The sequence below is a fragment of the Delphinapterus leucas genome, chromosome 16 (assembly GCF_059928025.1).
Source record: "Delphinapterus leucas isolate spDelLeu-1000000601 "Yukka" chromosome 16, BTC_Dleu_Yukka2, whole genome shotgun sequence".
Classification (NCBI taxonomy): Eukaryota; Metazoa; Chordata; class Mammalia; order Artiodactyla; family Monodontidae; genus Delphinapterus; species Delphinapterus leucas.
The window spans coordinates 4,681,599-4,708,022 of record NC_143144.1 but is presented as its reverse complement, the minus strand read 5'-3'; the positions used below and the strand labels follow the sequence as shown (position 1 = coordinate 4,708,022).

The 26,424-nt window shown below is 47.0% G+C and overlaps 1 protein-coding gene across 7 annotated transcripts; it reads left to right on the top strand.

The window, feature by feature from the left end:
- Positions 1–125: 125 nt before the first annotated feature.
- TAF5L (TATA-box binding protein associated factor 5 like) lies at positions 126–26,424 on the top strand. 7 transcript variants are annotated; one of them, XM_089897386.1, is made up of 6 exons: positions 126–280; positions 3,897–3,996; positions 9,533–9,677; positions 12,467–12,571; positions 19,563–20,287; positions 24,540–26,424. In XM_089897386.1, the coding sequence occupies exons 3-6, from the start codon at positions 9,536–9,538 to the stop codon at positions 25,335–25,337; spliced, it is 1,770 nt and encodes a 589-aa protein (XP_089753512.1). In that variant the 5' UTR covers positions 126–280; positions 3,897–3,996; positions 9,533–9,535; the 3' UTR covers positions 25,338–26,424. The 7 variants fall into 7 exon arrangements, with proteins under 7 accessions (XP_089753512.1, XP_022408798.1, XP_022408800.1 ...); XM_089897387.1 differs by lacking the exons at positions 126–280; positions 3,897–3,996 and adding exons at positions 834–2,971; positions 13,863–13,941; XM_022553089.3 differs by lacking the exon at positions 126–280 and adding an exon at positions 839–2,971.

Below are 26,424 nucleotides of genomic sequence, written 5' to 3'. Positions count from 1 at the left end.
GCTCGCACGCCAGGCATCGCCAGCCGAGCGCCGAGGCGCCGCGCCCATTGGCGGAGACGGCCGCGCGTCGAGGCCCGAGCGGCCCGGCCCAGCCCGCGGCGGCTCCGCGTCAATCAGTCATGGGGCTGCAGCCCAGAGCCGCCGCGGGGGCGGCGGGGCACTGGGCGCGGGGGCCCGGCTGAGCCGGCCGCGGAGCGCGAGCCTGCCGCGGAGACGACGGAGGCGGACGCGGGGCGACCCCGGCGGCGGCGGGGGGAGCGGGAGCCGCCTGGGATGTTCAGTGAGTGCGGGCGGTGGGCCGAGGGCGCGGGCGGCAGCGCAGGCGGCAGCGCGGCCTGGGCGGTGGGGGCGGGGCGAGCGGGCGGCACCGCCTGGAGGCCCGGAGCGCGGGCCCGGCCTCTTCTTCATTTACGGGAGAGGGAAGTGTCTGTGGGCCGAAGTCGGGATGAAACTTGGCGCAGGGTGGCGAGGAGGACGCGGGCGAGCGCGGCGATGCCCACCTGCAAGGGCGCCCGCAAGGCGGCCGCGCCCCTGACAGCCGCGTACGGGGTGCGCGCCGCGGAGCCCCGAGGCCCTGAGCGCCCGGGCGCGACGTGGGCGGGGGAGCCGAGGGTGAGGGACCGGGTGTCCTAGGAGGCTCAGCGGAAGTGCTGCCTTCCCGACAGCGGTGAGAGCGCCCTGGGCTCGTGCCCCTCGGCGGCAGGCTGGAAGCGCTGATCTCTGACTTTGCAGGTGGAGGTCTAGGAAGGGAGACCCGACTGGCAGGAATCGGGGCTGCGCTGGGAGGGGCGCGCGGGCGGGGGCCGTCTACTCTTAGGTGACCTAGCGCTGCGGGGTAGGGCGGACACGGTGGCTGCCCCGGTCTGGGTCCCCGCTCTGCTTGAGGGTGGGAGTAGGAAGAGGAGTTTGGAGCCATAGCTTTACACTCGGAGAAGCTTCTGCAGCGGAGGGGGCTTGGTGACTACATCGGCCTCAGGTCGAAACCATGTAACTACTATCTGTAACCTCTCGGAGCCTTCGTTTCCTCTTCAGTAAAATGAGGTAATGACTGATAAACTGGACCTTTTAAAGGATACCCAAAAAAGGATTAATGAATGTGAAAACGCCTGACAAGTGGGAAGTGTTCTGTAAATACTAGTTATCAGCTATTACAATTTCTTTTTTTGGCAGAGAATACTTTCTAGGTTCCTCGTAGGCCTAAAGTTTTTGCGTTAAATGTAATTTTGATTTTTGTCAATTATAAATCATTCCTGCCTTAAAAATCAGTGTTAAATTGGCAAACCAAAAAGTGGGCTTGCCTTGACCATTTTTTTGGTTTGTTTTTTGTTATCAACAGTAAAGCAGATTTGTGTGTTTTGGAATAGTTTTGTTGCTTCTCCCTCTGAATGTGTGAAATTTGTTTGGTTCTATCACTGTGGAACTAGGTAAAGGCTCCTCTTAACTATTCAGTCACTGGTTTTTTGGTTTTACTTTCGCAAACAGATGTCCTTCATAATACCTATGAAGGACATCTCTGGAGAAAGGGCTGTTGTTTGTTTGTTTTGTTTATTTGATGATTCGTTTTAGCTGGAAGGGAGCCCCGGGGGCGCTCTGGTAAACCAGCATTACCCAGTGGACCGTGCTAGAAACCGTTTCTAGCCTCTCCATGTGACAGCCAGCCAGCTTCTCAGGTAGTAACTGTTGTGATCAATCTCTCAACAAGCATTTGGTAAGCTTTCACTGTTGTGTTTCCCGAGAGAAGCCTTTGAGCAGCAAGACAGTGTAAAAGGTAAGAGCTCAGACCATGCAGCCAGGTGGCCCAAGTTCCCCTCCTGGCACCGTGGACCCTTGGGCACCTGTCTGACTTCTTTAAGCCTCAGCTTTCTTATCTGAAGAATGCTCCCTAGCTTATAGGGTTCTGGGGAGGCGTAAACGAGATAGTCTACGTAAAGGACTTAAAATAGTATCTTACCTGTGATGTACACTCAGTAAGTGCCAGGTATTAGTAGTGGCGGTGTAGGAAACAAATAGTATGGTGATTCCTGTGATAGAGGTTTGTTCCTGGGTTTGGTGGGTGGAAGGAATCAGGCTCAAGGAAGCTTTGGGGAAGAAGTGGCCAAGCTAGGCTGTGAAGCATGAGTGGGAGTTAGCTAAACCAGCTAGGAGTGCCATTTGGGGTGTTCCTACAGTTAATGGAGGAGCCTTGACCAAAACCCCTAAGGCGAGAAGGCCTTGTGGTACCCACCTGTTTTGTAAACAAAGGCAGGTAAGAGTAACCTCAAGGTGACACAGTGGAGACGATTTTTTTATCCTCCACACTGGTGAAGGAAGGAGAAAGTTTTTAAGCTGAGCGCAGATGGCATCAGATTAGCTGTTTGGAAAGATTGTGCCTGTAGTGGTGTGGGATTAAAAGTAGGGAAGGCCCAGCCACTTGTCCTGGCAGCTTTGTGTCTGCCTGTGACTCCAAAAGGAAAATGACTGCTTAGCAGGGGCAGGCATTTGAATCCAAATCTGGAAGCCTAAAGAGCGCTCTGAGAAGGCATGAAGAAACCAGATCATTCCAGGCAACCTTCTCTCTTAAAAAGCATCTTCAAGGATGTACTGTATATGCCTGACTACAAGGCAGGATTCCCCCCAAAGTATCCCTCTGAAAAGAGGGTGGTACCACATGTTTAAGTCTCTCCTGTTACAGGCACTGTAATTACTCTTTCCAACAACAAGATGCCATTTGGGAAATACATATTGGACTGAAACAATCTCAGTCATTGCTAGTTCGGGATATTTATACCACCAATGTATCAACAGTAAGTGATAAATTTAAAAAGTTCTGCCACCTGAATGGGTATTGATGGCTTGCGTTGAGATTTCCAGCGAGAGCATCAAGTGCTGTATCATAGATGATTTGGTAGGAGCGAAGATGGTGTGTTCTGGAAAATGGAATTTGATGATTCAGAGTGGCTTCAGTGACTACAGAGACGCTGGTGTTGAAGATGTAAGTGAATAGTTGGCGTAAAATTGTTTCATGAATTAATGTGTTGCCTTCTATATTTTAAAATACATGGAAGTTAATAAATTAAAGATTATAAGCAGACATTTGACTAATTGATCTACAGTCCTAAAGGTTTTTTTTCTAGTTTAAGTTAGCCAGAAATTTTTCTTTTTTAATTTTCTCATTGCAGGGGTAAAGTTGTCTTAGGTTCGAGCTTGCCTTTTATGTGAACGTTTTACAGAAAGTAACTGCTGCTCTGTTTGTCTACTGAAACAAATTCCTTTTTCCCGTCTCATTTTTTAACTTTAAGAAGGTTTCAAGAATGTTGTGTACTGGCAAGTTTTAGAAAACACTGTAGAAAACTCCCGTTCATAAATCTTTGTTTAGCAGTCAAATAAGATATCTTTCTGGTAAGATGTATGTAAATGTATATGTATCTTAGTAACCTTAGAGTGTTTGATAGTAATAAAAAGGTAGCTCCATTTTTACTAAGAAAATACTAATTTTTGGAGATTTGGCAATTTAGGAATCAGAAGTGTTTTGCAAGACTTTGTGCATTGCCATTTTTAAGTCAAGGCACTGCTGCTTTAGTTTCACAAAGTAATGCCATGCTCTGGAACTGTGTTGTCCAATACAGAAAGCACGGGCCATGTGTGGTTGCTTACATTTAACTTAATGAAAATTAAAAATTCAATTCTTCAGCTGCGTTAGCCACATTTTAATTGCTAGATAGCCCTTTGTGGCTGGTGGCTACCACACTGAACAGTGCAGACCTAGAACATTTCCTTCATTGCAGGAAGTCCTATGGGCAGTACTACTCTAGAATAAAAAGTGATCCGGCTGCTCTGTGAGACACACACACATAAAGGATTCAGTGTCATTAAAGCATCTCCAAAACCTCACTTGCTGCATTTGAATTCCATTTCAGGGAGAATGATAAACATAGAAAACCATATCCCCCTTATTCTGAGAGCACAGCATCCTGTTTCTTCTGTCTACAGTGGTTGTAAATGGAGCCCACGTGAAAGGTATTCTTTATGACGTAAGACACGGTAAATGTAGGTAGCCGTTCTATAAATTGTGCCATACTCTTCCATGTTAACAAGGTTTTGTATAGAAATAATTTTTCTGAGCCCTAAAATAGTTTTGAAGTAAGCATCAAATATTTGTGGCTTTCTTGGTTCATAAAAATCCAGAGAAATCATGTGCCTAAAGTAAACCGTCAAGAATTCCAAGCAGAAGCTAGATGACACTCACTTTACTTTTAATGTGGATTTCCAAGATAAAAGCCCTGTTCTAGGGAACTCTCCATCTGGTGGGGGGACCTAGAGAACAGTGATGGCAGGAGTGGGCAGTCTGCATGGGGTGCAGAGGATGATTTTAAGCATGGGAGTAGCATAGTCAGTCTTTCTGTCTGGCTGCATTCAAAAGGGTGTTTGAGGTTGGCCTAGAGTAGTAGGAGGACATTGGAATAGTCCAGGTGAGAAGTGATTTGCGCTGTCAGATCGCAGCAGTGAGGATATGGTAGCACAATGGCTCCAAGAGAGTCCTGTTTAGAATAAAGAGTCGATGGCCATTTAGAAGTGAGGGGAAGAGAGATAGAGAAAAGCATCTTAAGATGACAGTTTTCATTTGATTGGTTGGTTTTGGTTGTGGTTTTCTCTGTTGGTGGATGGTGGCACCATTAAGCTGTCTGGGAAAACTAGGAAAAGGAAGACGTATGGAAGGAAGAGAATTTGAGCACATCAAATTTCAGATGTTTGCAGCATCCAGGTAGAGAAGTCTTGTAGACTTGAGCTCAGGAAGGTGCTCTGACTAGAGACTGCAGGAGTCTTGTGTCAGTAGGGAATGTGAAGGGTGGAAGAGGGGAGCCAGAGACCTGCCTGCAGGGGAGGAGGCGTGTTCAGCAGCTTAGAAGCCATGTAAATAGTGGGGAAAAGTGACAGATTTGACAAGAGTTGAGGAATCTCATGTCTTAGTAAATAGCCCGCTGACATAGGAAGCAGGGTCGGCTGGCTGAGTAAGGAGACTGGAGCAGATTTGGGGGTGGCTGCAGGTAGGAAGCTGCAGGGAAAGGAAGTAGTTGACAAGGAAAGACTTCAGGGACTTTATGGAGGTCCCAGCTGATGTTAGTCAAGTTCTAGGGGCATCTGTCTGCCTGGCTGTATGATTTCTGCTCCACCCCCAACCCTCCTACCCAAATTAAACCCCCAGATTCTACATTGCATCCTGAGCCCGCAGCTGTGAGCCTTGTTCGTGTGCCATTTACTTCTTAGGACTCCATGGGGAAAGAGCACAGGTTTTAGTTCAAGTGTATTCATGTTACGTCTGTGTCTGAGCAAAGCCTGAATATGAAAGGCCAACCTAATTTAAAAATTATATCATGTATGACTGAAACCGAGCTCATTTATTTTTCAGCTGCGTTTTTATTTTCACAAGCATTTTATCACAATGATTAATGCAAAAGCTTATTAGGTTTGTAGGTGCTACTAAGAGTGACCTTTTGATGGATTTTATAAGCACTTAGAATACTGCAAGGAAAGAGAAGAGAGCTGATATATGAGCACCTACTAGGCACTTTACATGACCTCTCAGTTAAGAAAAAATACAAAATAATTTTTATCTGTTTTTAAGCATAAATTTATAATTGGAAAAAAAATACACTTACTTTAAAAAACAACAACAACAGAAACACCTAGCTACTGTCCGTATACTCAGTTGGGGAACTGATTTGAGGATAGTGGTGGTGAGTTTGCCTGGATTTGTTTTGAACTCATTCATCCTCAAAGCTGACACCTTATATCTGAGGGGCAGGGGGAGACACACTGTTCATATAGTACTCTATTGGCATCTCATGGAATTGTGTAGTGCTTAGCCCATGAAGTGCTGGGCTGGGGGTGTCTCTCCGAGCAACCCTCCACCAACCATACACATTTGAACATAAGTGGGTGGGGTTAGGCTGCAGCAAAGAGTATTAAGAGAGTGGTTCTTCCTGCACAGTTGTTACTTTAAGGCAGGAAGGTGATCATGTCCTCATTTTCTGTAGCAACTTTGGTAACAGTAGGCAACTATTAATGCATGAGAAATAGATACATATTGTGTCGGAATCCTCATGTTAATTTCCAGAAATCCTAATAATGTGACATGAAAAGAAAGGTATGTGATCATCTATTTTTAACTTTAAAGTTAAAATATTTTCTGTCAATTGAAAATTAAGGGAAACCCTGAAATTTTTAACAAAGATGTAATTAGATTGAAACTCAATTTAAATTTAAAAGATTTTATAATTATGGGAAAAGATAAACAGGTAACTTGGAATTGCAGTGTTAGTCTCATGTCTGAGTCTCTCAAAAGACAGGTCTGTTTTTAAGAAGGTTTGTAGGGGTTTTCCCCATTTCATTTATTATTTACTTCACTTGAAATATGTGTGCCCTGGAATCAAGTCCAGGGCAGTCAGTTGGATAATGTCCCTGGTATTTCAGTTGAGTGTGGCTATAAAAGAGACTAATGCCCGCGTTCCTCCTCCCCAGACTCTTGGCCCTGCAGCTGGCTCACAGCCCACCCTCAGGGAAGGTCCTTGTCCTACATGGTGGTTTGGAGCCAGAAACAGCTAATTTGGGCAAATTCATTAGCATCAGTATTTACCAGCTAGTTTCTAGTAATCCCCAATATGGCCCGTTTTTTACTATTGTTCATTCTCATCGCTTTCTGTTCGCTCTCTCTTTTCCCCTCCTCTTCAGATATGCATATACATTGTCCCACCTTGGGGACACTTGGCATTGCAGGGTCTGCTGTGTCAGTTTTCCCATGTCTTTTCCTGTGCACATTTTTTTTTTTTTTTTTCCTGTTAGAGAGATGACCTCTTACTCTCATCTTACCTGAAACTCTAAGGGACACAAGCATGCACTCCCATGGCAACAAGAGATCGGCAGTAGGAAGTCTGGAAAAGTTTTAGTCCCAGCCAAAATACAAGGCATCAGGCTGCTTTGGAAGAGCTTGGAGACTAAGAACTCTTGAAGTTAGATTGAAAGCATCTTTAGCAAGCGGCGTAGGGTCGTGTGGTGGCGGGGCCGGGGGTGGGAGCCTGGTGGATTGACTGCTTCTGACTTGGGTCCAAACTGGCAAAGGGTAGTACTCTCACAGTCTCTGTGTGCACTTAAATTTTTTTCTCTAAATATTACATTGAATCAGAATCTCCAAGGCTGAAATTATTTATACACACACTCGCAGGAGATTCTTATGTGTAACCAGGTTAGAAAACCATAGAGAATCACTGAAATAGTCAGACTGGTACAGGAATGCTTATTAGTAACCACAAAGAAACAATTATCTGTCTTCATCAATGGACAGGTGAATACTTAGAGCAGTGATCCCCACTCTCAAAGTCTCAGAATTCTTGTATGAGCAATAGAAAAAAAATCTTAATTAAAAAATAATCTGGGGACTTCTCTGGTGGTGCAGTGGCTAAGAATCCACCTGCCAGTGCAGGGGACACGGGTTCAAGCCCTGGTCCGGGAAGATCCCACATGCTGCAGAGCAACTAAGCCCACGTGCCACAACTACTGAGCCTGCACTCTAGAGCCCGCGAGCCACAACTACTGAGCCCACGTGCCACGACTACTGAAGCCTGCGCGCCTAGAGCCCGTGCTCCGCAACAAGAGAAGCCACCACAATGAAAAGCCCGCCTGCCTCAACGAAGAGTAGCCCCCGCTTGCCGCAACTAGAGAAAGCCCGTGCACAGCAGTGAAGACCCAACGCAGCCAAAAATTAAAAAAAAAAAAAAATCTGAGTTGTCATACAGTGAAAGACTAACACACCATAACCAAGTGAGGCAAATTCCATAGTGAAAGGTGGTTCAGTTTGAGGAAATTTGTTACTGTTTCACTGTATCACTGAATCTCAATCATTTCAGACCCAGTGCCCCTCCTTTCTAACAAATATTTGATACTGTCTCTGGTAATCCAGAAATGAAATGCATAGCTAATATAATCATTCTTTATACCTGGTTTAAAATAATATATTTATGATGTCTTAACATTTTATATTTGTATATAAATATATGTGGTTTTGTGTGTGCATGTCTCCAGCCTTCACTGTTTGCTCTGTTGTGTGACTTAGGCAATTGAAAAGTTGATCTTCAGATTGTGTTTTAAAAGAGTTACCATGAATCAGTTTGGAAGGATTATTTATTTGCAGATGGTTTTGGAACAACTTGTTTGCCGCAGTATCTGGGTAAAATAGTTGTTTGGTTATTCACCACATATTGTACACTGAAAGAAATTGCAATGGATAAACATTAGATACAGATAAACTTTTTTTAATATTTAAAGAAAAAATAAATAACAGGTTTTTGGAATGGGGGGAATTTTAAATCTTAAAAACATGGAGGAAATCACAAAGGAGAAGGCCAGTGCATGTAATTGAAACTGAAAATTTAAACACATCCAGATAAACTATCAAAAACACATCTTCCACACACAAAAAAATTAGAAGTCCTTGATTTAGAGAAAGTTACCCTGGTGGGGACCATCACATGTGTATGGATAATGTTGCATGCATTCCAAAATGGACACGATATTCTGATCCTGAAGAAGAAAATATTTTTTACATCACAGAAGTGAACCTAGAAAATTCATTCAGCTGTCACTGGTCATCTGGACTGCAGTATTCTTTACTCCAGGCAAAGGAGTATTTGAGGCCCATGGCAGTCAGGGGTTCCTTTCATTCTTGATAATAAATTTAGCAGTCAAGGAAAATAGTCCTTTTGGAGGGAAAACCACCAACTTAGCTTGAATTATCAGAAGTTATTTACCCCTGTTGAGTGCATTTCCTTCCATATAAGAATTCATGAGACATTTTCTAACACATATACATACCCTCTTACAATGTTGATGCTTTTCTGTACCTGGCGTTACAAATAAAGCGTGAAAGAGGTAAACAGTATGATTGACATGAAAACACACTGCTCAAATCCTTGACTCAGCGCCAGCAGCCTTTTCCTGACTGCTAAGAGAAAACATAGCTCTCCCTTTCCCCATTATTAACTTCTCACTTTCTAACATCTCTTTACCTGGTTTCTGAATGTCTCAGGGCTCTGATTTCGTGCTGCCCCCTGCCTGCTTTCTGGCTGGCTCCCTGCTCCCTGAACCCCTCTCCCTGAGCGAGGGGCGGCCGGTAACACAGGGCCCTGGAATTCCTCGGAGCGGATTGAAATCGTGGTCCTAAATGGAGTTTGCCGGGGATCTGGAGCTTTTTTTTGGGGGGGCGCACCTTGCAACGCGTAGGCATGTGAGATCTTAGTTCCCCAACCAGGGATCGACCCCATGTCCTCTACAGTGGAAGCGCGGAGTGTTAACACTGGACCGCCAGGGAAGTCCCGTGGGGCTTTATTATCTAGGCTATTCCCGTTTTCCATCATTGAAGTTGGCCGTGTTTTCATCGGGACAATACATAAAGTGGAAGAGGGGGTGAGGTTGGTCTTAAGGCTCTCAAGTCAGCCAGGAGACTGGCCGCGTGGCCTCTCCCCGCGCGTGACGTCAGGCTGTCCCTATGGTTCCCCCTCAGGTCATGAAACGGGTGCGCACCGAGCAGATTCAGATGGCCGTGTCCTGCTACCTCAAACGCCGGCAGTACGGGGACGCGGACGGCCCACTGAAGCAAGGCCTGCGGCTGTCGCAGAGCGCCGAGGAGATGGCCACCAGCCTCGCAGGTACCACCCACCCCCGTCCCGGAGGCAGCGTCCAGCCCAAATGCCTCTCTGAAAACCCCCTGCCCAACACGTCCTCCTTTAGGATCCCGGGGGCTTTGAGCTGTACCTGATGTCGTGTGCGACTTTCTCCTTCCATGAGCTAGGGCCAGGGTCTCTGTCCCCCTCTTGCACGTGTCCCCTCCCCTGTCGCTTGGGCCTCACCCATGGAAGGCATGTTCTCCAGGTGGATGAGTCCTTTGGGATCAGTGGGTGGAAATGTTGGCATCATACACGTGTTCCTGAGACTTTTAACATTTCTTTTTGCTTCTGCTGTTTGTTTTGAAATTGGATTTGGATTCTTTTTTAGAAAAACTTTGGAAAAATTTTTCCTGCTGTGCTGTCAGGGTGGTTATGAGCGTCTTTAAATGGCCAGGTGTGGGGAGCTTAAGGTGGCAGTGCCTTCTCCAGCTCAGCCCAGCTCCTCAGGGGAAGCCTCCTTCCCTTCAGTGTCAGACCCACTCACTCTCCCTCGCCTTCAGACTCTGCTGGGTTCCCCTGACAAGGACAGGGCCAGGCGATGAACTCGGAATCGATTCATGAGAGCCTTAATGTTTCTAGTAGGATGGCCAGTGTACAGGACCAGAGTAATTCCTTCTAAACTCGCCGTCACGGCCTTTGATAAGCTCCCGCTGGCCTGTGTTCATTGGAGCCTGTGCTGTTGCTGATAGACAGTAGGGCAGCACTGTTAAATTTGTGTTCTCAGTTGTCTTCTTTTCGATACGATGGCGTATTAGGAGAGTCAGTGTTCCTGGAAAACCACCAGGAAAAGCGGGAAGCTTCTAAAGTGTGATTATTGTAAGATTTTGTCCTAGGTTTTTCTGTTGATTGAGTAATCGGAATACTTACATCTGCATTCAGCAGATGGTCGTGAAGGTCTGCTGGTGGCCAGGTGCTGAGAAGTTCTCGAGAGAGCTAAGACTCGACCCTGGCTCCCGAGGAGCTCTGTTACAGTCAGCTGAGGCAGGCGGATGAGCTCATGCGGGCGGCGTGACGTGGTCCCGTGAGGGCTGCTCAGCCTCCATACGAGCAAAGAAGGTGGTGCTCTCAGGTCGGCCGGCAGGTCACAAGGGCTTCCCAGAAGGTCTCATGGTTCCCAGCATATAGTCAGGGGTCAGTAAATCGTAGAAGGCATAAGCTGAGTTTCCAGAGAACCGTTAGGAGCTTATCGAGGGGCAAAGCTGGGGGCGGGTGTCCAGGTTATCAGATGTGGGTCTTAGGAGGATGGCTGTGGTGGCAGTGTTGACGGGGGAAGGCCCGGATTGGCGCCAGGGGAGCTAGTCAGAAGGCTGCAGCGTGATCCAGTGAGAGGTGAGGACAGCCTGAGAAAGGGTGGTCATCGGAATGGCAAGGGGAGGATGCCTTTGAGGGCTTGTGACTGTAGGACTTGAGACTGGTTCCCTCACGGCGGGGCAGCAGGAGGGCCCGCAGCCTTCCAGCGTGTGTCCGAGTTCCCGGAGGGGCTCTGACTCTCTTCCCATCTGTCTCCCCGCCTCGATGCTCTCCGTCGTGTCTCCTCGGCCCTGCTGCATTAATTACATTCCTGCTTCCTCCTTCCCACGTGCGTCCCACGCACGTCGGTGTTCGTCCAGATTGTTGTTGAAGATGGCTCGTCAGTCCCCCGCCGCCTCTCCCCAGTTGTGAGGTCCCCCACCCCACCCCCAGCAGAAAGGGTAGGAGAATTTTGCTTTTCTTGTTAGAAAGCATGAACTCACAGAATGGCGATGAAGTGCATGTTTACATCCTGAGTATTGAGACTCCAGCCTCCTTCCTCCTCTCGCTGCCGAGAACACTGCCATCCAGGCACCTGCTGTCCAGGAAGGTGATTAAAAGCCTCGTCCCTGGTGAATCTGTCCTGCCCAACAGAATGGACCTAAAGACATCGCCAGCAGGGAATTGCCCATCCAGGTCCTCTTGGGTGATAAGCGCACGCCCAGAGTTCTCATCAGCTCTGTGGTGCCTCACTTTCAGATAACTAGGGACTGTCAGATCCTGGAAGAAACTGATCTGCTTCATATGAAAAATGGAAGGAAACAGTGAGAAGCAACTTGAAGGAAGCAAACAGCAGAGAGAAAAAAAAACTTCAAAACTACCATCATTGATAGCCTTGAAACAAGAAGAGACTGCTATTTTAAGAGAAGAAAACATTCAGATAAATACATGACAGTGAAACTGAAAAATCATTCGAAGGGTTGAAAGTTGAGGAAGCCTCCCAGAAAGTAGAGCAGAAAGGCAAAAAATGGAAAATCTGGGAGACATTAAAGGGTCAGTTCAGGAGACCTACCTCGAAATTGTAGGCGTCCCAGAAAGAGAACACAGGAGAGGAAGCAACAAAATGATTCAAGAAAATTTCTCAGAACTGAAAGACGTGAATTTCCAGATTGAAAGGGCCCACTGAATGCCCAGCACGGGGGTTGAAGATGAACCCATCCCAAGGCACACGATGGTACAGTGTCAGGTCCTGGGGTCAGATGCGTCCAGAGGAGTCTCTCGTGAGCCTGTGTGCCTCTCCTCTCTCGTCCAGCTCGCGTACCCTGTGCTTTATACCTGTCGTTCCTCTGCTGTCACGTCACTGGGTGTCAGGAGCGGGTGGGGTAGGCATGTCGGTCACATTTAACCAGAAGCCCCAACGTACTTTGAAAACGGGCTGAGATGTCAGATGCTACAGCTGCGCCTCCTTCCATCCATCCTGCCACGTTTTGGGCTGGCGATTGTCTTTGCCGTCCCCATCTTATGTATCTTTTCCTCCTTAGTCCAATCAGAATCTGGTTGTGCCAACATAGTGTCTGCGGCCCCTTGCCAGTCAGAGCCCCAGCAATATGAAGTGCAGTTCGGACGGCTGCGGAATTTCCTCACCGGTAAGTACTCCACACGACCCCCTTCTCTTGTTAAAAAAGGGTGCTGCGAATTTCCCTCAGAACCATCTGTGTTCCAGCTCTGGTGTTAGGTACCAGGGATTCAAAGGTGATTGAACACAGGCCTTGCATTCACAATTATGGTCTATTGGAACTCCCAAGAGAGTCAAATCAGGAGATTAAAGTGTGCAAGGGCAGAGCTCTGGGTGCATTACTCACTGTTTTGTCCATGGCCTTCAACACAGTGACTGTGACTTGTGTTGCATAAGTAGAAGCTCAGTCAGCCATGTAGGGAAACCTCCTTAAATGCAGCAGGTGTGAAATGGACGTTGATATCACTACCAGTGATACAGTACATCTCAAAATGGTTTTTTTCCCCTTATTTCCAAAAATGCAAGACAGTAATCCTCATGAATCAGCAACACCAAAAAATTAGAAGTTGTAATTTAGTCCAGTTTGTGGGTGCTGTGATAACCACAGACACACTGAATCAGTAGATATGAGTTCTAATGAGTTTTTCTAATTCACTCTATGACTTTTTAAATTAATCACTCTAAAAAATGTAGTCATGTAGCCTTTCTGGGGCCTTTAGTTCCTCGTATGTAAAGTGAAGAAGGCTGTTCAGAGGCAAAACCAAGTGATTTCGTCTAGTCCTAAGGTGACTGATGGTAATTTTAACGTTGGAAAGATCATTACACTAAGCGAGGCCATGTTGATTCTGGTTATTAATCAAAGTCTTTTGTTGAGTACTTGATACAAAACACCTTGAGGCACAAGAAATACAAAACTTTCTCTGTCCTCCAAGGATGGAGAGTAATTAGCATGTATTGGTTAGTAGAAAATTATAGTTAAAATACTTTGAAGTTGTTTTATTTTTTTTTTCTTATTTGAACAACCCTCAGGTTAATAATTTTTAATGGTAAAGGGGCATAGTAAGTGATCAATATATAAACCAAAATAATAGACCTAATTTTGCACACTTAGAGTTGTCCTAATTTTACTTCACCCTTATAATGGTTAGTATTTTAAAGGAAAGAATCCACATTTCCTGTATTCCGTAGTCGGGCAAAATGACCAAAATGTTACAGGAAATAAAGATTACAAAATAAAACCCTAAAGAGGGTCATCTTATCAGTCTCACAGTTGTTGACTGATGGGATTCATTCTGTTGAATTGTTACAAAGATGAAAAAATTGCGAAGACTAAGGGTCTAATAAAAAGTCTATTATGTTTAAACTGGAAAGAAAGAAACTCCATTAAGATCCTCACATCATATAAATGTTAAATGTCTCAGAACAGTGATCAGCTGCTTTCCATGTCCACTAAAGATAGAAAAAGAAAAATTGGATTTATAAGAAGGATTTCATTCAGAGGTAAGCAAGAACTTGGAGATAATCAAGTTATTTTTCATTATTGGCATTGGTTTTTGAGGCTTTGAGCAATTTTTAAATTTTTTTAAATCAGTTTTTAGAAAGTTATTTTACTCGTTTTTTTAAATACGGTTATGATTTCTCCCTGAGAGACTTCTCTCATCAACCTAGTGGTGAGGAAGCTGGTTTAGAAAGAAGTGCCTGGCATCTTTCAGCCCTTCTCTTTCACTCAGTCATCCTGTACTTACTTACGTGAGGCTCTGACTGTCCTGGGCTAGGTATTGCAGGAGAGTGTATTGATGGGGGCCTGCCCTCTGATGAGGGAGCCAGGCAACGCGGAAGCTCCGAATCTGTCACTGTAATAGTCTCCATCAGCCTTTTCCTACGCAATTTCTTGTCTTGTTTCAAAACTGAGAAGGCTGTCTGTTACGTTGTCTGTGATTTAATTCTTTTTTTTTTTTTTTTTTTTTTTTTGCACTATGCGGGCCTCTCACTGTTGTGGCCTCTCCCGTTGCGGAGCACAGGCTCCGGACGCGCAGCCTCAGCGGCCATGGCTCACAGGCCCAGCCGCTCCGCGGCATGTGGGATCTTCCCCGACTGGGGCACGAACCCGTGTCCCCTGCATCAGCAGGCGGACTCTCAACCACTGCACCACCAGGGAAGCCCTGTAATTTAATTCTGTAATCCTTGGTCACAGGTTATTTTGAGGGGGTGAGTATATGTGTTTTTCCTCACAGACTGCTTTTCCTGGAACATTTTTCTCCACCTTCAGGGCTCTGAAGAGCAGTCAACCGAATCAAATGAAGAGTTATTTCCTGAGCACCAAGATGAAATACAACATGTAGTCATTAATCTGAACTGAAAGTTAACCCTAACATAAGAGGGCTAGAAGTCACAGTTTTGCATGAGATGTGACTGGGGGAGTGTCTTCATAGGCCAAGACGGAGCCAGTCGCTGGGTGTTCGTGGGAGCTGCATTTGGAGTGAAGGGAGGGGCTGGCTTGGGGTGGGCAGAGGCAGCCTTCCTGAGGAGGGTAGGGTCGACGTTAGCACTTGCACGTTGGGCATCTGTGCCAGAGTGGGAGGATCCGGCCTACGTGCGAAGGCATGAGCAAAGGGGCAGAGACGGTGATGATTTTTTCAGGAACAGCGAAGGAGCCAGCTTTGTTGAAAATGGGCTTTCGGGGAGGGATAAATTGGGAGATTGGGATTGACATATACACACTACTGTATATAAAATAGATAACTAATAAGGACCTACTGTAGAGCACAGGGAACTCTACTCAATACTCTGTAATGGCCTATATGGGAAAAGAACCTAAAAGAGTGGATAGATGTAGATCTATGTGTGTAGCTGACTCACTTTGCTGTACAGCAGAAACTAACACAACATGGTAAGTCAACTATACTCCAATAAAAAAAAATTTTTTTTTAAGAGAAAAAAGAAAAAGAAAATGGGCTTTCAGATTGGAGATAAAGACAGACAAAATGGAGGCAAGATCTGACCACAGGGGTAGAAGTGTGACCCTCATCCTGTGTGATGGAGACAGGCCCGGGCGTGAATGTGGGTGTGGAAGCAGTGGACGAGAGTGTTTGTGGGAGGGGCGATGGGAGGCCAGCCTGAGTCCACTGTGGTCCCTGAAGAGTGAGACAGGGCTGTGGATTCCGAAAGTGGGGTCTTCAGTTCACAGTTACATTGTCAAGGTAGGATCTCCAGGGCTAAGGAGTAAAGAAGGGAGAAGAGCTAAGGATGCCTCAGGCTCTTTGGGGGGGGGTGGGGTATACTGAACAGAAATAAGTCAGGTTTTATTTTTTACGTTGTTATGATGATAGCATCCTGCTACGTAACACAGAAGATACAGACTGTGATACAGAACTCAGCATCAGCCCCGGGGAGATACAAAGTAAATTCTAGGAGATGGTAACTCTCGAAGGAGATAATAGAGAAAGGTAAGAGGTTCTAAGGCTGAGCTCTCTCCAGTATTTCTCCTCCAGAAGCTGTGGGGCTGAGAGCTGCCGTGAGCTCGCCTGTTGCTCCAGGGCCCTTCCTACAGGACATGTAGTGGGAAGAGCATAGCCTATGGAGTCAGTCACTCTGGATCTGAATCTGGAGACAGCTGTGACTCTTAGACACAATGTGGGTGTAAGTGCCTGGCTCATGGGAGGCACACATGCAGTGGTAGTTCCGCAGAGTGAGGTGAGCCTTCGAGGAACAAGGGAGGAAGAAGAGCCCCCAGGCAGGGACACGGAGGCGCAGGCCAGCTGGTGCTGTTTCAGAGCTGAGGACGGTGTGCAGTCGGTGGACCCAGCCCTGCGGAGAAGGGCCGGGGAGTGAGGACCAACAAGCTCGGAGTTCGTTTAACTTAGTGTCCTTTTCAGTAAAATATAAGATGTATGTTACGATTTCAAGGGAACGAGATTCCAATTGAGTTAAGCCTTAATGTGAGTCTCACCTTGTTCCACATAGAGAATATGTTGATTGGAGCTTTTATACCTAATGTACTGTTCTCTTCGGACAAGAAAGGACAATGAAATAGCGTTGGAACTATGGGCCGAAACAACAGTGGATTTCAGTGAGTTTTAAAGTACTGCATCCCTATTTCCAGATGGCTAGTTTCTTTTAATCCCGGACTTGGTAAATTAAAATGCCTCTCATTTTCGAAAATAAGCCTAAAACTAAGATTGTAAGGAGTTGAAAACAGCCCTTCGTCCCAATAGAATATATTGGATGTCTAATTGGTAGAGGTTGAATCTTTTTGTTTGTTTTAATTAGTATTTGGGGAAAGAAATATTCCAGAGGTCTTCTAAAGAATTACCGTATTTAAAGAATTATTGAAATCTGTATTAGGGTTCTCCAGAGAAACAGAACCAACAAAATGTATATGTATAGAGAGATTTATCTTAAGGAATTGGCTCATGTGATTGTGGAGACTGACAAGTCCAAAATCTGTGGGGCAGACCCGCAGGCTGGGACCCAGGAGAGCTGCAGTTCATGTCCACAGGCCGCCTGCTGGCCGATTCCTTCTCCCCCCGCCCCCAGGGAGGTCAGTCTTTGTTCTCCTAAGGCCTTCAACTGATTAGACGAGGCCCACCCACATGTGGAGGGTAATCCAGTGTACTTAGTCTACTGATTTAAATGTTCATCTCATCTAAGTTCATCTCATCTAAAAAAATGCCTTCACAGAAATGTCTAGAATAATGTGTGAACAAGTTTCTGGGCACTGTGGCCCAGCCAAGTTGACACATAAAATTAACCATCACAAGTCCACCGCCTATGGACTTGTGATGGCACCCTTACCCATCTCCTCAAACCATAATTAACCTGCAAGTAAAGGTGATTAACAAGGTCATAATTCTACTAAACATGGTACAGCTATCCCAAGTACAACCAAGAATGCCCTAATGCCTTCCTCAGAAGAGGAGGCAAAGTCCACAGGTGATGTTTACCCTTCTCCTTGAGATCCCATAGTTTAAATACTGTGACGTAAAGTTAACAATACTTAAACACCATGATATAGGGAATTCCCTGGTGGTCCAGTGGTTAGGATTCCACGTTTCCACTGCAGGGGGCCGGGGTTTGATCACTGGTCAGGGAACTAAAATTCCACATGCTACACAGCACAGCCAAAACAAAAAGAAAAAATACTATGATACAAAGTCACTATAACTTATGTTCCATGGTAAGGGGATAAGAAAGGAAAGAAAAAGATATTTGCTTATGTATAGGTATACACACACACAAACATGTTCATAACAAAATAAGGAGGAATACTCATGACAGGTCCAGTCTTGGGTTCTGTCACTGGTCACGTGGTCATAGCTGGTCTCTACCTTCCTCTGCCGCCTATTCTGTATTCCCTTTGCCTTCAGTTAGCACCTCAGCTGGTCCTGGTTCTTTACCTGGTGGGATGATGCAAACCTTCGTTCCTGAAAGGCCTGGGCCACTACTCGTCCTGCCTGGATTATGTTGTTGCATATTTCCACCCACCTTAATTTCAGGGACGGTGGTACTAAGAGATGCCCTAAGTGACCTCCTGTGTCCCAGACACACTGTCCTCGGCTCCCTGTGGAGCACAGTCCAGTTTCCCCTCGGCATTCAGGGTCACTCAACCACAGCCAGCACCAGAGCTCACCGTGCCTGTTGGTACAGAGGCAGGAGCCCTAACTTCAGTTCAGCCGGATCAGTGCGATTGAAGTTCAACTTCTAAGAATGCATTTGAGTGGGGGCATATTGATCCTCAAATGCACCTACTCTGCAGTTAATTCACCTGTGATGAGGTGAAATAGAGCATCAAGCAGAGAGAGCGTGCAGGGATCATCTCCCTTCCAGTTAGGGAGATAAGATTCCCTAATGCCGTGTTCCTGAATCTTGAGCCAGGTGTGGATTCCTTTTCAGGAAAAAAAAAGAAGAAAGAAAGAAAATGCTAGCGGAAGTGCTAAGAGCTGACGTAAAGCATTTTTATATTAATTACTTAGGTATGTACAGACATTACACATGAAACCTTTATGCTTTATTTTGTATAAAAGCTAAACTCATTTACATATAAAGTACAAGCAAAACCACAAAAATAAACTTCAAATTAACAGCAAGTGAAAGTAACAGATGGATTTTGCCAGTCATAACTTGCTACTCTAACGGGCCTAGGGCTGGTGTCACTCAGCTTCCCTGAGGTGCTGGTGCCTGCGATGGCCCTGCTCGCTGGCCACTCGCTTCCGTCCAGATGGCTGTGGAACCTTCGCTCCGTCACAGCTCTCTCTGCGCTCCCTCACTTAAGTGTCACACACACTTCTGTGCTTTTCTCATTAGCCTGTGACAAAGCTGTACACTTTTTTGAACATTCTTTGTCATGTACTTTCATGGTGTTAAAGTCTCAGGTTAGTAAATGATTTAGTCTTAATGACACGAAAGTGTTCCACTTGTAAATTATCACTGCAAAAGAGAAGTTGTACTTTTCAACCAGCAAAATCAAAATGAGTACACTGACAGATGTGGGACAATTACAGATGAACGATGTCATGTTGCCATTGAGACATGCCAGTCAGGGGGGCTAGACATGTTAATGAACCCACTAAAATAAGAACTTGATGTTACTGCAGGTGATGGGGCCAAGAGGAATCACCGAACAAAGTAGAGCACTAAAACTGTATGTTAATACTTACTTGCTAAAGGCCATCCAGATAATTCTGAATTTACCTGTGTTCATTGTTTTTTAAATTATCAAGTTAAAGTTTCTGTGAAGAACTCAGTCTCCCGAGAATGCATCTAAGTTCTCTCCAAGGTCTCAGGTCCCAGTTGGAGCAACACTAATGTGCTGGGGAAAATACTAACCCTTGAAGACCTGGTACGAGCTACTGAATGCATGTGAGAACAGGCACATCGCTTAACCTCTGGCCGTCGAATTCTGGGTTTACGGCTGACTTCGGGCCGTGTTTGCTGCCCTTCAGGGTCCGTGCTCTTCCTTCCTCAGTCCCGACTTGGACTTTGAGTGTGCAGAATTCTGTGTTGGGCTTATACTTCAATCCATAGCCTCAGAAAGTAGGGTCCTGGCCAGAAGAGGCCATGTGACGGCGGGCTCCCCAGGAGACTCTGCTGACTGTAAAGGCCCTGCTTCTCTTTCATTACAGATTCTGAATCCCAGCACAGCCATGAAGTGATGCCTCTCCTCTACCCCCTCTTTGTCTACCTCCACCTCAACCTGGTCCAGAGCAGTCCCAAGAGCACGGTGGAAAGCTTTTACAGCCGCTTCCATGGAATGTTTCTGCAGAATGCCAGCCAGAAGGACGTCATCGAGCAGCTGCAGACCACCCAGACCATCCAGGACATCCTGTCTAACTTCCGGCTGCGGGCCTTCCTGGACAACAAGTACGTGGTCCGCCTGCAGGAAGACAGCTACAACTACCTTCTCCGCTACCTCCAGAGTGACAATAACACCGCGCTGTGCAGAGTCCTCACCTGGCACATCCACCTGGATGTGCAGCCCGCCAAGAGGACGGACTACCAGCTCTACGCCAGCGGCGGCCCCTCCCGGGGCGAGGGCGGCGGCCTGGAGCCTGCCGATGTGCCCGCGCCCATCCTGCAGAACGAGGCCGCGCTGGAGGTCCTGCAGGAGAGCATTAAGCGTGTCAAGGACGGCCCCCCCTCTCTCACCACCATCTGCTTCTACGCCTTCTACAACACGGAGCAGCTGCTGAACACGGCGGAGGTCTCCCCGGACAGCAAGCTGCTCGCCGCTGGCTTTGACAACTCCTGTATAAAACTGTGGAGTCTGCGCTCCAAGAAGTTAAAATCCGAACCGCATCAAGTAGACGTGTCCCGCATCCACTTGGCTTGTGATATCTTGGAGAAGGAGGTAGGAATATCGGTCTTTCTTCCCTGCGTCTGCCTTACTAATCAGCTTGGAATATTCCTACCAGACGTGACAGATCTTACGGCAAACGCACTTCCTTATTTCCCGCATCGTATAGCTAACGCCAGACTCATGCCTCGTAACCTGTAGCCAGTGACTCCCTGCTAATGCCCAGCCTTGGCGGAGACAATAAGCAATTAGACGTAGGATCACTGGGTCAGAGGGTCTGCGTCTTAAAGTGTGATACTGCCGCCTCCCAGTGCCATGAGCAGTAGACGAGGACACTGGTTTCTCTCCACCCTCGCCCACCCTGGCTGCTCTCGGCCTTTCGAGGGCAGTGCAAGTCCTCTGGCTTCACCCAGGGTGCCGCCATTTTGTCCAGCAGTCGGTGTGATGAGCTGGTTCACTCTGTTTGCGGGTGGTAGTTGAAAAGGGCAGGCACAGTGGCCTGAGTTTCAGGTCACCGAGAGCCATTGCCTCAGAAAAAGCGTGGGCAAAGGGAGATAGAAATTGAACTTCACAGAGTTCACCTTCCCTGAGAGTGGCGCCATGGAAGTTGTGGGTAGGATAGCGCTGTCGTATCACCACTGAAATTCAGGTAGCTCGGCCTCAAGTTACTTTGGATGGAAAACCTTTGCACCAGGTTGAAAAGTTAATGAGTAAAAAAAAAAAATCACTCGAGTTAATTTCCACTTACTGATGAGGGTAGCAAGAATATTGGGTGTACAAATTAAGCCCCTTTTCTACCTATTCCTGTTTTCTTAGTCACCTTCCAGTTAGTATGGCCTTTGAGTCTTTGCTTCTTGCAGTTAAGACAGTATAATTAGAGGATGAGTTGTTAGGATGAGTTAGGATGTTGTTAGGATGAGTAAAGAGTCTAAATTCCGATGCACAAACTTTGATTTCTAGAATTCTGTAGTGCCCTGAGGATGTTTTTCAATGCATGAGTTTATCTTCCTTGGAGACACAGCTCTAGCTTCTTGGGGGTTCTTCACATACAGTGAGGGATACTGCCCTCATTTACTCTCAGTTTTTTACTTAAAAAAATTATTCCTACCGACCTTATTAGCTTTGATGATACTGAGTTTGGGGATTATTCTAGGCATTAAAAAATAATATAAAGGAAGATAGCAAAGGTAGAAAGATAGATGCAAAGATGGAAAGAACGTTAGCCTAAAATAAAAATTTTTAAGATTCCACCGTGGCTACCGCTGCATTTTGTAACATGTGAATTACATCTTATTTTTTAAAAAAAACCAAAACAGTAACCAAAAGCTCCTGTGTAAGCATAAAATTATCCCAAATGCAACTGGATTTACAGCCCTGCCCTCCAGCTTCTGTTGTCTCCACGTGAAGAGAAGCTAGATTAGCCTCGGAAATGTGTTCGCTGGGCCCGCAGTGCTCCTGTCACCCGGTGCCAGCAGCCTTGGAATGGGGAGCGGGCCTGCCCTCCCTCCCCCACTTTGCTGCACACCGGATGGAGGTAGCTTGTCGATTGGCAGCTGTGTGTTTTTAATATTTGCACAGCATGGCAAAACCACAGGTCCCCAGTGGAGGACTTGCCCTTCTTTCCAGTTATGTGGACAGGACAGGACCACCCTCATCACCACCAGCCTCCCCGCCCTCAGCCCAGCAGTGCAGCACCTGTGTTCAGTTCATTTAATGTCTGGTCATTCTGCCCCCAATCTGGTCGTCTTTAGGTTTGAAAAATCAAGTCAGTGTTGTCAATAATACTCAGTTCTGTAACTTGTGTATAAAACTGTCATTTAGATCTGGCCAATAGGAATATAATGTGAGCCATATATGTAACTTAAATCGTCCTAGTAGTCACATTACAAAAGTAAAAAGAAGTAGTCAAAATTAATTTTAGTAATGTATTTTCAATCCAATATGGCCAAAATATTGTCATTTCTACACATAAGCAGTATTTTTTAAATGTTAATGAAGTCTGTTATATTCTCCCTTTTTGTCCTAAGCCTTAGAAATCCGTTGTGTATTTACACGTAGAGCACACGTCCATTCACACTAGCCAGCAGCCACCTTTTCTCTCCTAGGTCAGGCTGCTGTCATCTCTCACACACATAGCAGTGTCTCACTTGCTTCCAAGTCTCACTCTCCCAAGCCCAGCCATATTTAATTTCTTTCAGCTCCATCGGTAGCTAATTGGAGAACAGCCCCGGGCTGACTTTCAGACCCCAAAGTACCCTGATCTAGGAATGACCATACTGTGAGCTGGGCCACTTGGAACGTCCTAGCCCAGAAGCAGACAGAGGGACTCCGTGGCCTAAAGCAGGGTCAGCAGACTATAGTATTTGAAGATGTTATTTTTCTTATTCTTTGAAAATTTCTAGTTTAAGCATGTCTCATCATGTACATAATATAGTTTATTATTACATGAAAGTACTTTACAAATTAGAAATTCCTATTTGGGATGCATCTGGGGTGGAATTTACTGTGAGGGTTTAGACAGTGGCAGGGCATTTGCGGTGCTGTTCTGTTAGCATGGGAGGCTCCGTGAGGCCAGGCACGTGTGACCCACTGCCTGTTCAGGGTTTCAGCTTGACTGTGCTGAGGCCCTAATGGGGATGGGTTGAGCCACAGAAAAAAATGTGGCCGGACTATTTGAAGCTGCGGTCCTGGCAGGGAGCTGATAGGGATAGCCAGCAGGCCCATTCCGGCTTCCCCATTTCTTGGTTTGTAGAGTCAACCAGGCACTTTTCCACAGGCTCAGGACAATGGTTGGGCCCCTGGGGAGTCCAGCTTGACTCCGGTGTGTCCTCCTCTCTGCCTGTGAGCACACAGAGGGGAGACCCACTTCCATGACTGCCTGGTCCAAATGAAGACCTCTTAAGCCTCGGAGACTACTGTGTGCCCTTGTCGGCCGCTAGCTTTCAGAGGCCCTCTGTGTAACTCACCCAGGGTCGTTTCTTGCCCCCGCAGCTCTGACACAAACTCTCCGGTGCAGAGCAGTAACTTTAAAGTGTTGTTGTAATCTCTTCGGAAAGGAAAATTACTAATATTCTTGGTAACGCTCAGTAGAACCTTAAGCTCTCAAACGCTTAAGTGCTTTTAATGTTGAGTATCTGGAAGAGCCATTTTGAATCTTCATGGACATCAGTGTTTATTTTCTCTTAACTTTTCTCCAATACATAAACATTGGAGGCATTCATTCCATTTTGAATTTAATAGTTTTCAGATTAAAAGGATGCCCTTTTTCTGTCCAAAGGCTCACGAGGCAAGCCGGTTCAAGAAGCTTCATCCTACCTCCTGCTTTTCCAGTGAGGTCACTTGACTTTATGAATTCCAGGGTGAGGACGGCTGCAGTTTTAAGGAGCTTGTCCGCGAGAGAATGAATGGAGAGTGGGTTTGAACACAGAGAGTGTGCTTGTGGGGAAGAGGATGAGGAGAGGGGCCCCCCCACACCACGAGCCGTCCTTTCTGTCGCCACACCTAGGGATTCATTTCCAAGACTCACATGAGTCACTTGGCTTTATTTAGAGCAATTCTGACTCCACGCCTCATTTGTTACTTTGGGAAAATATTTGAGACCCTCCAGAGAGTCACGGTTTCAAAACTCTTCTTTCCTTTTGGACACCAGCCGTTCATGCCTGGTCACAGGGTGTGAGCATAACTTACTGATGGCTGCACCTTCCTGGCCTACTGTTGTTTCTGCGGTATGTCCAGGTTTTATTTTTGGCTGAACTCCCGCAGCGGTTCTGTATAAAAATCTTGAAACCGCGCCTGCCTCCATCACTGGCCCCAGGCGTGGCAGTAACAGGCATGTGGGGATTTTTCTAAACGGACTGGAGACAGGGAGCAGCATGGCCTACAAAGCAGCTGAGACTGACGGGCGAAGACATGCCAGTAGAAGAGCATCTAAGGACATAAGTTCAAAAGTACGTCTTTTCGAGTGATCGGCTCTTGAAATTGGTTCTCCTCAACCTAAGAGTAAGGTCCACAGTCATCACTCTGCACTAGTAGCCTTGCTGTAGTCTTAGCTGCGAGGTGAATTTAAGGAAGGCAATTTGTAAGTGGTAGGAGACTTTTTATTCAGTTATGCAATTAAGAGTTCTTCTCCTGGAGTCACCGTAAAGAGCAGGGTCGTTCACTGAGTATATGCTGTTTCCCAAGCAGGTCTGTTTCTAGACGTTTGTTTTCCCTGACAGACCACTAAACGCTCTTCTCTTGTGTGTGTGTGTGTGTGTGTGTGTGTGTGTGTGTGTGTGTGTGTGCATGCGTGCGTGCGTCCCCGCAGGACGACGAGGACGATAACGCAGGCACGGAGATGAAGGTCCTGCGGGGACACTGCGGGCCAGTGTACAGCACCAGGTTCCTTGCGGACAGCTCAGGGCTGCTCTCCTGCTCTGAGGACATGTCCATCAGGTACTGGGACCTCGGCAGCTTCACCAACACCGTGCTGTACCAGGGCCACGCCTACCCCGTGTGGGACCTGGACATCAGCCCGCACAGCCTGTACTTCGCCAGTGGGTCCCACGACCGCACGGCCAGGCTGTGGTCGTTTGATCGGACGCACCCGCTACGCATCTACGCCGGGCACCTGGCAGACGTGGACTGCGTCAAGTTCCACCCCAATTCAAACTACTTAGCCACGGGCTCGACCGACAAGACGGTCCGGCTGTGGAGCACCCAGCAGGGGAACTCGGTGAGGCTCTTCACGGGCCACCGCGGCCCCGTGCTCTCTCTGGCCTTTTCCCCCAACGGTAAGTACTTGGCATCGGCGGGTGAGGACCAGCGGCTGAAGCTGTGGGACTTGGCTTCCGGAACCCTCTACAAAGAGCTTCGGGGCCACACGGACAACATCACCAGCCTCACCTTCAGCCCGGACAGCAGCCTGATCGCGTCAGCGTCCATGGACAACTCGGTGCGCATCTGGGACATCAGGAGCGCGCACTGCAGCGCACCCGCTGACGGCTCGTCCAGCGAGCTCGTGGGCGTCTACACCGGCCAGATGAGCAACGTGCTGAGCGTGCAGTTCATGGCCTGCAACCTCCTGCTGGTGACCGGAATCACACAAGAAAATCAGGAACATTGATTTTTATCTTTGATGTAACGGACTGGGGCGTGCAAAGGGCTCCAGACGACAAGTCTTAGGACAGACGTATGGAATCACTGACTGACTGTGAAGGACTCCCCGCGTCCCCACGCATCCCCCCTCGCGCCCCCTCGTCCCGCGGACATCCCGAGCCCGCCACCCTTTGCTCAGCCCCCAAGTGTGGAGGGACGGGGGGAGGAAGGGCGGTGACGGGGAACGGACGTGAGATCAAGAATCACGGAGATCCCGCGGTGTCCCCCTGCCGGCCCCTTCCTGTCTCTGGAGCCAAGATGCCCTCACCTCGCCGGGGCTGCACTTGGCCAGAGGAGGTTTGCTGGGCGCCCTCCCCAGGAGCAGTGCTGCAGGGTCACTGGGTGAAAGGGACTCTATCTGGGTAGAATTCGGGGGCGGGAACTAGGAAAGGGGGCGGGGTCATCCTGGCAAATGTCTTTCCTTTTTCGTGATTACAGAGAACCAGGATTTTTTATTATTATTATAATTATTATTATTAATGAGAAGAGGAAACCTAGCACTGGCAGAGGGGGCCTTCTCTGCTCTCATCTTTCAGGTTTTACTCCTGGCACTGGCTGTGATACTTGGAATTTTGAGGTTCAGGGAATTCAGAGAATTTGGTCGTACAGTGTATTGGGAGAAAGGGAAAATTTCTGGGTGACAGATTGATCACTCCAGCTGACATGTTTCTAGAAGTGGGTGGGTGGATTTGATTGAGAAAGTCTTGGGCTCTTGCAGTGATGGTGGGATAGATTCTTTTCGTGGCTGCACTTCTATTAACAGTTCTCTCCCCTGAAAGGACAGATTGTGGTAAAGAAATGAAAATAATTGGAAGTGAGAAGTCAAAAGATAGAATTAGAAAATGTTGAATTTCCAAATGATTCTGAGGTGTGGCTTTTCCAGCGTCTTTTCCCCCTGAGATCATCCCTCCCACCTCCTGCTTTGCAATAGCAGTTTAATGAACAGTCTGTGAAACAAATCTTAAGTACGAACACACACGTCGAAAACTATGCTCTGAGGATAAAGCAACTTCTAATTTGTGGAAAAAGGATTAAATATTTCTGTTTTCTGAAAA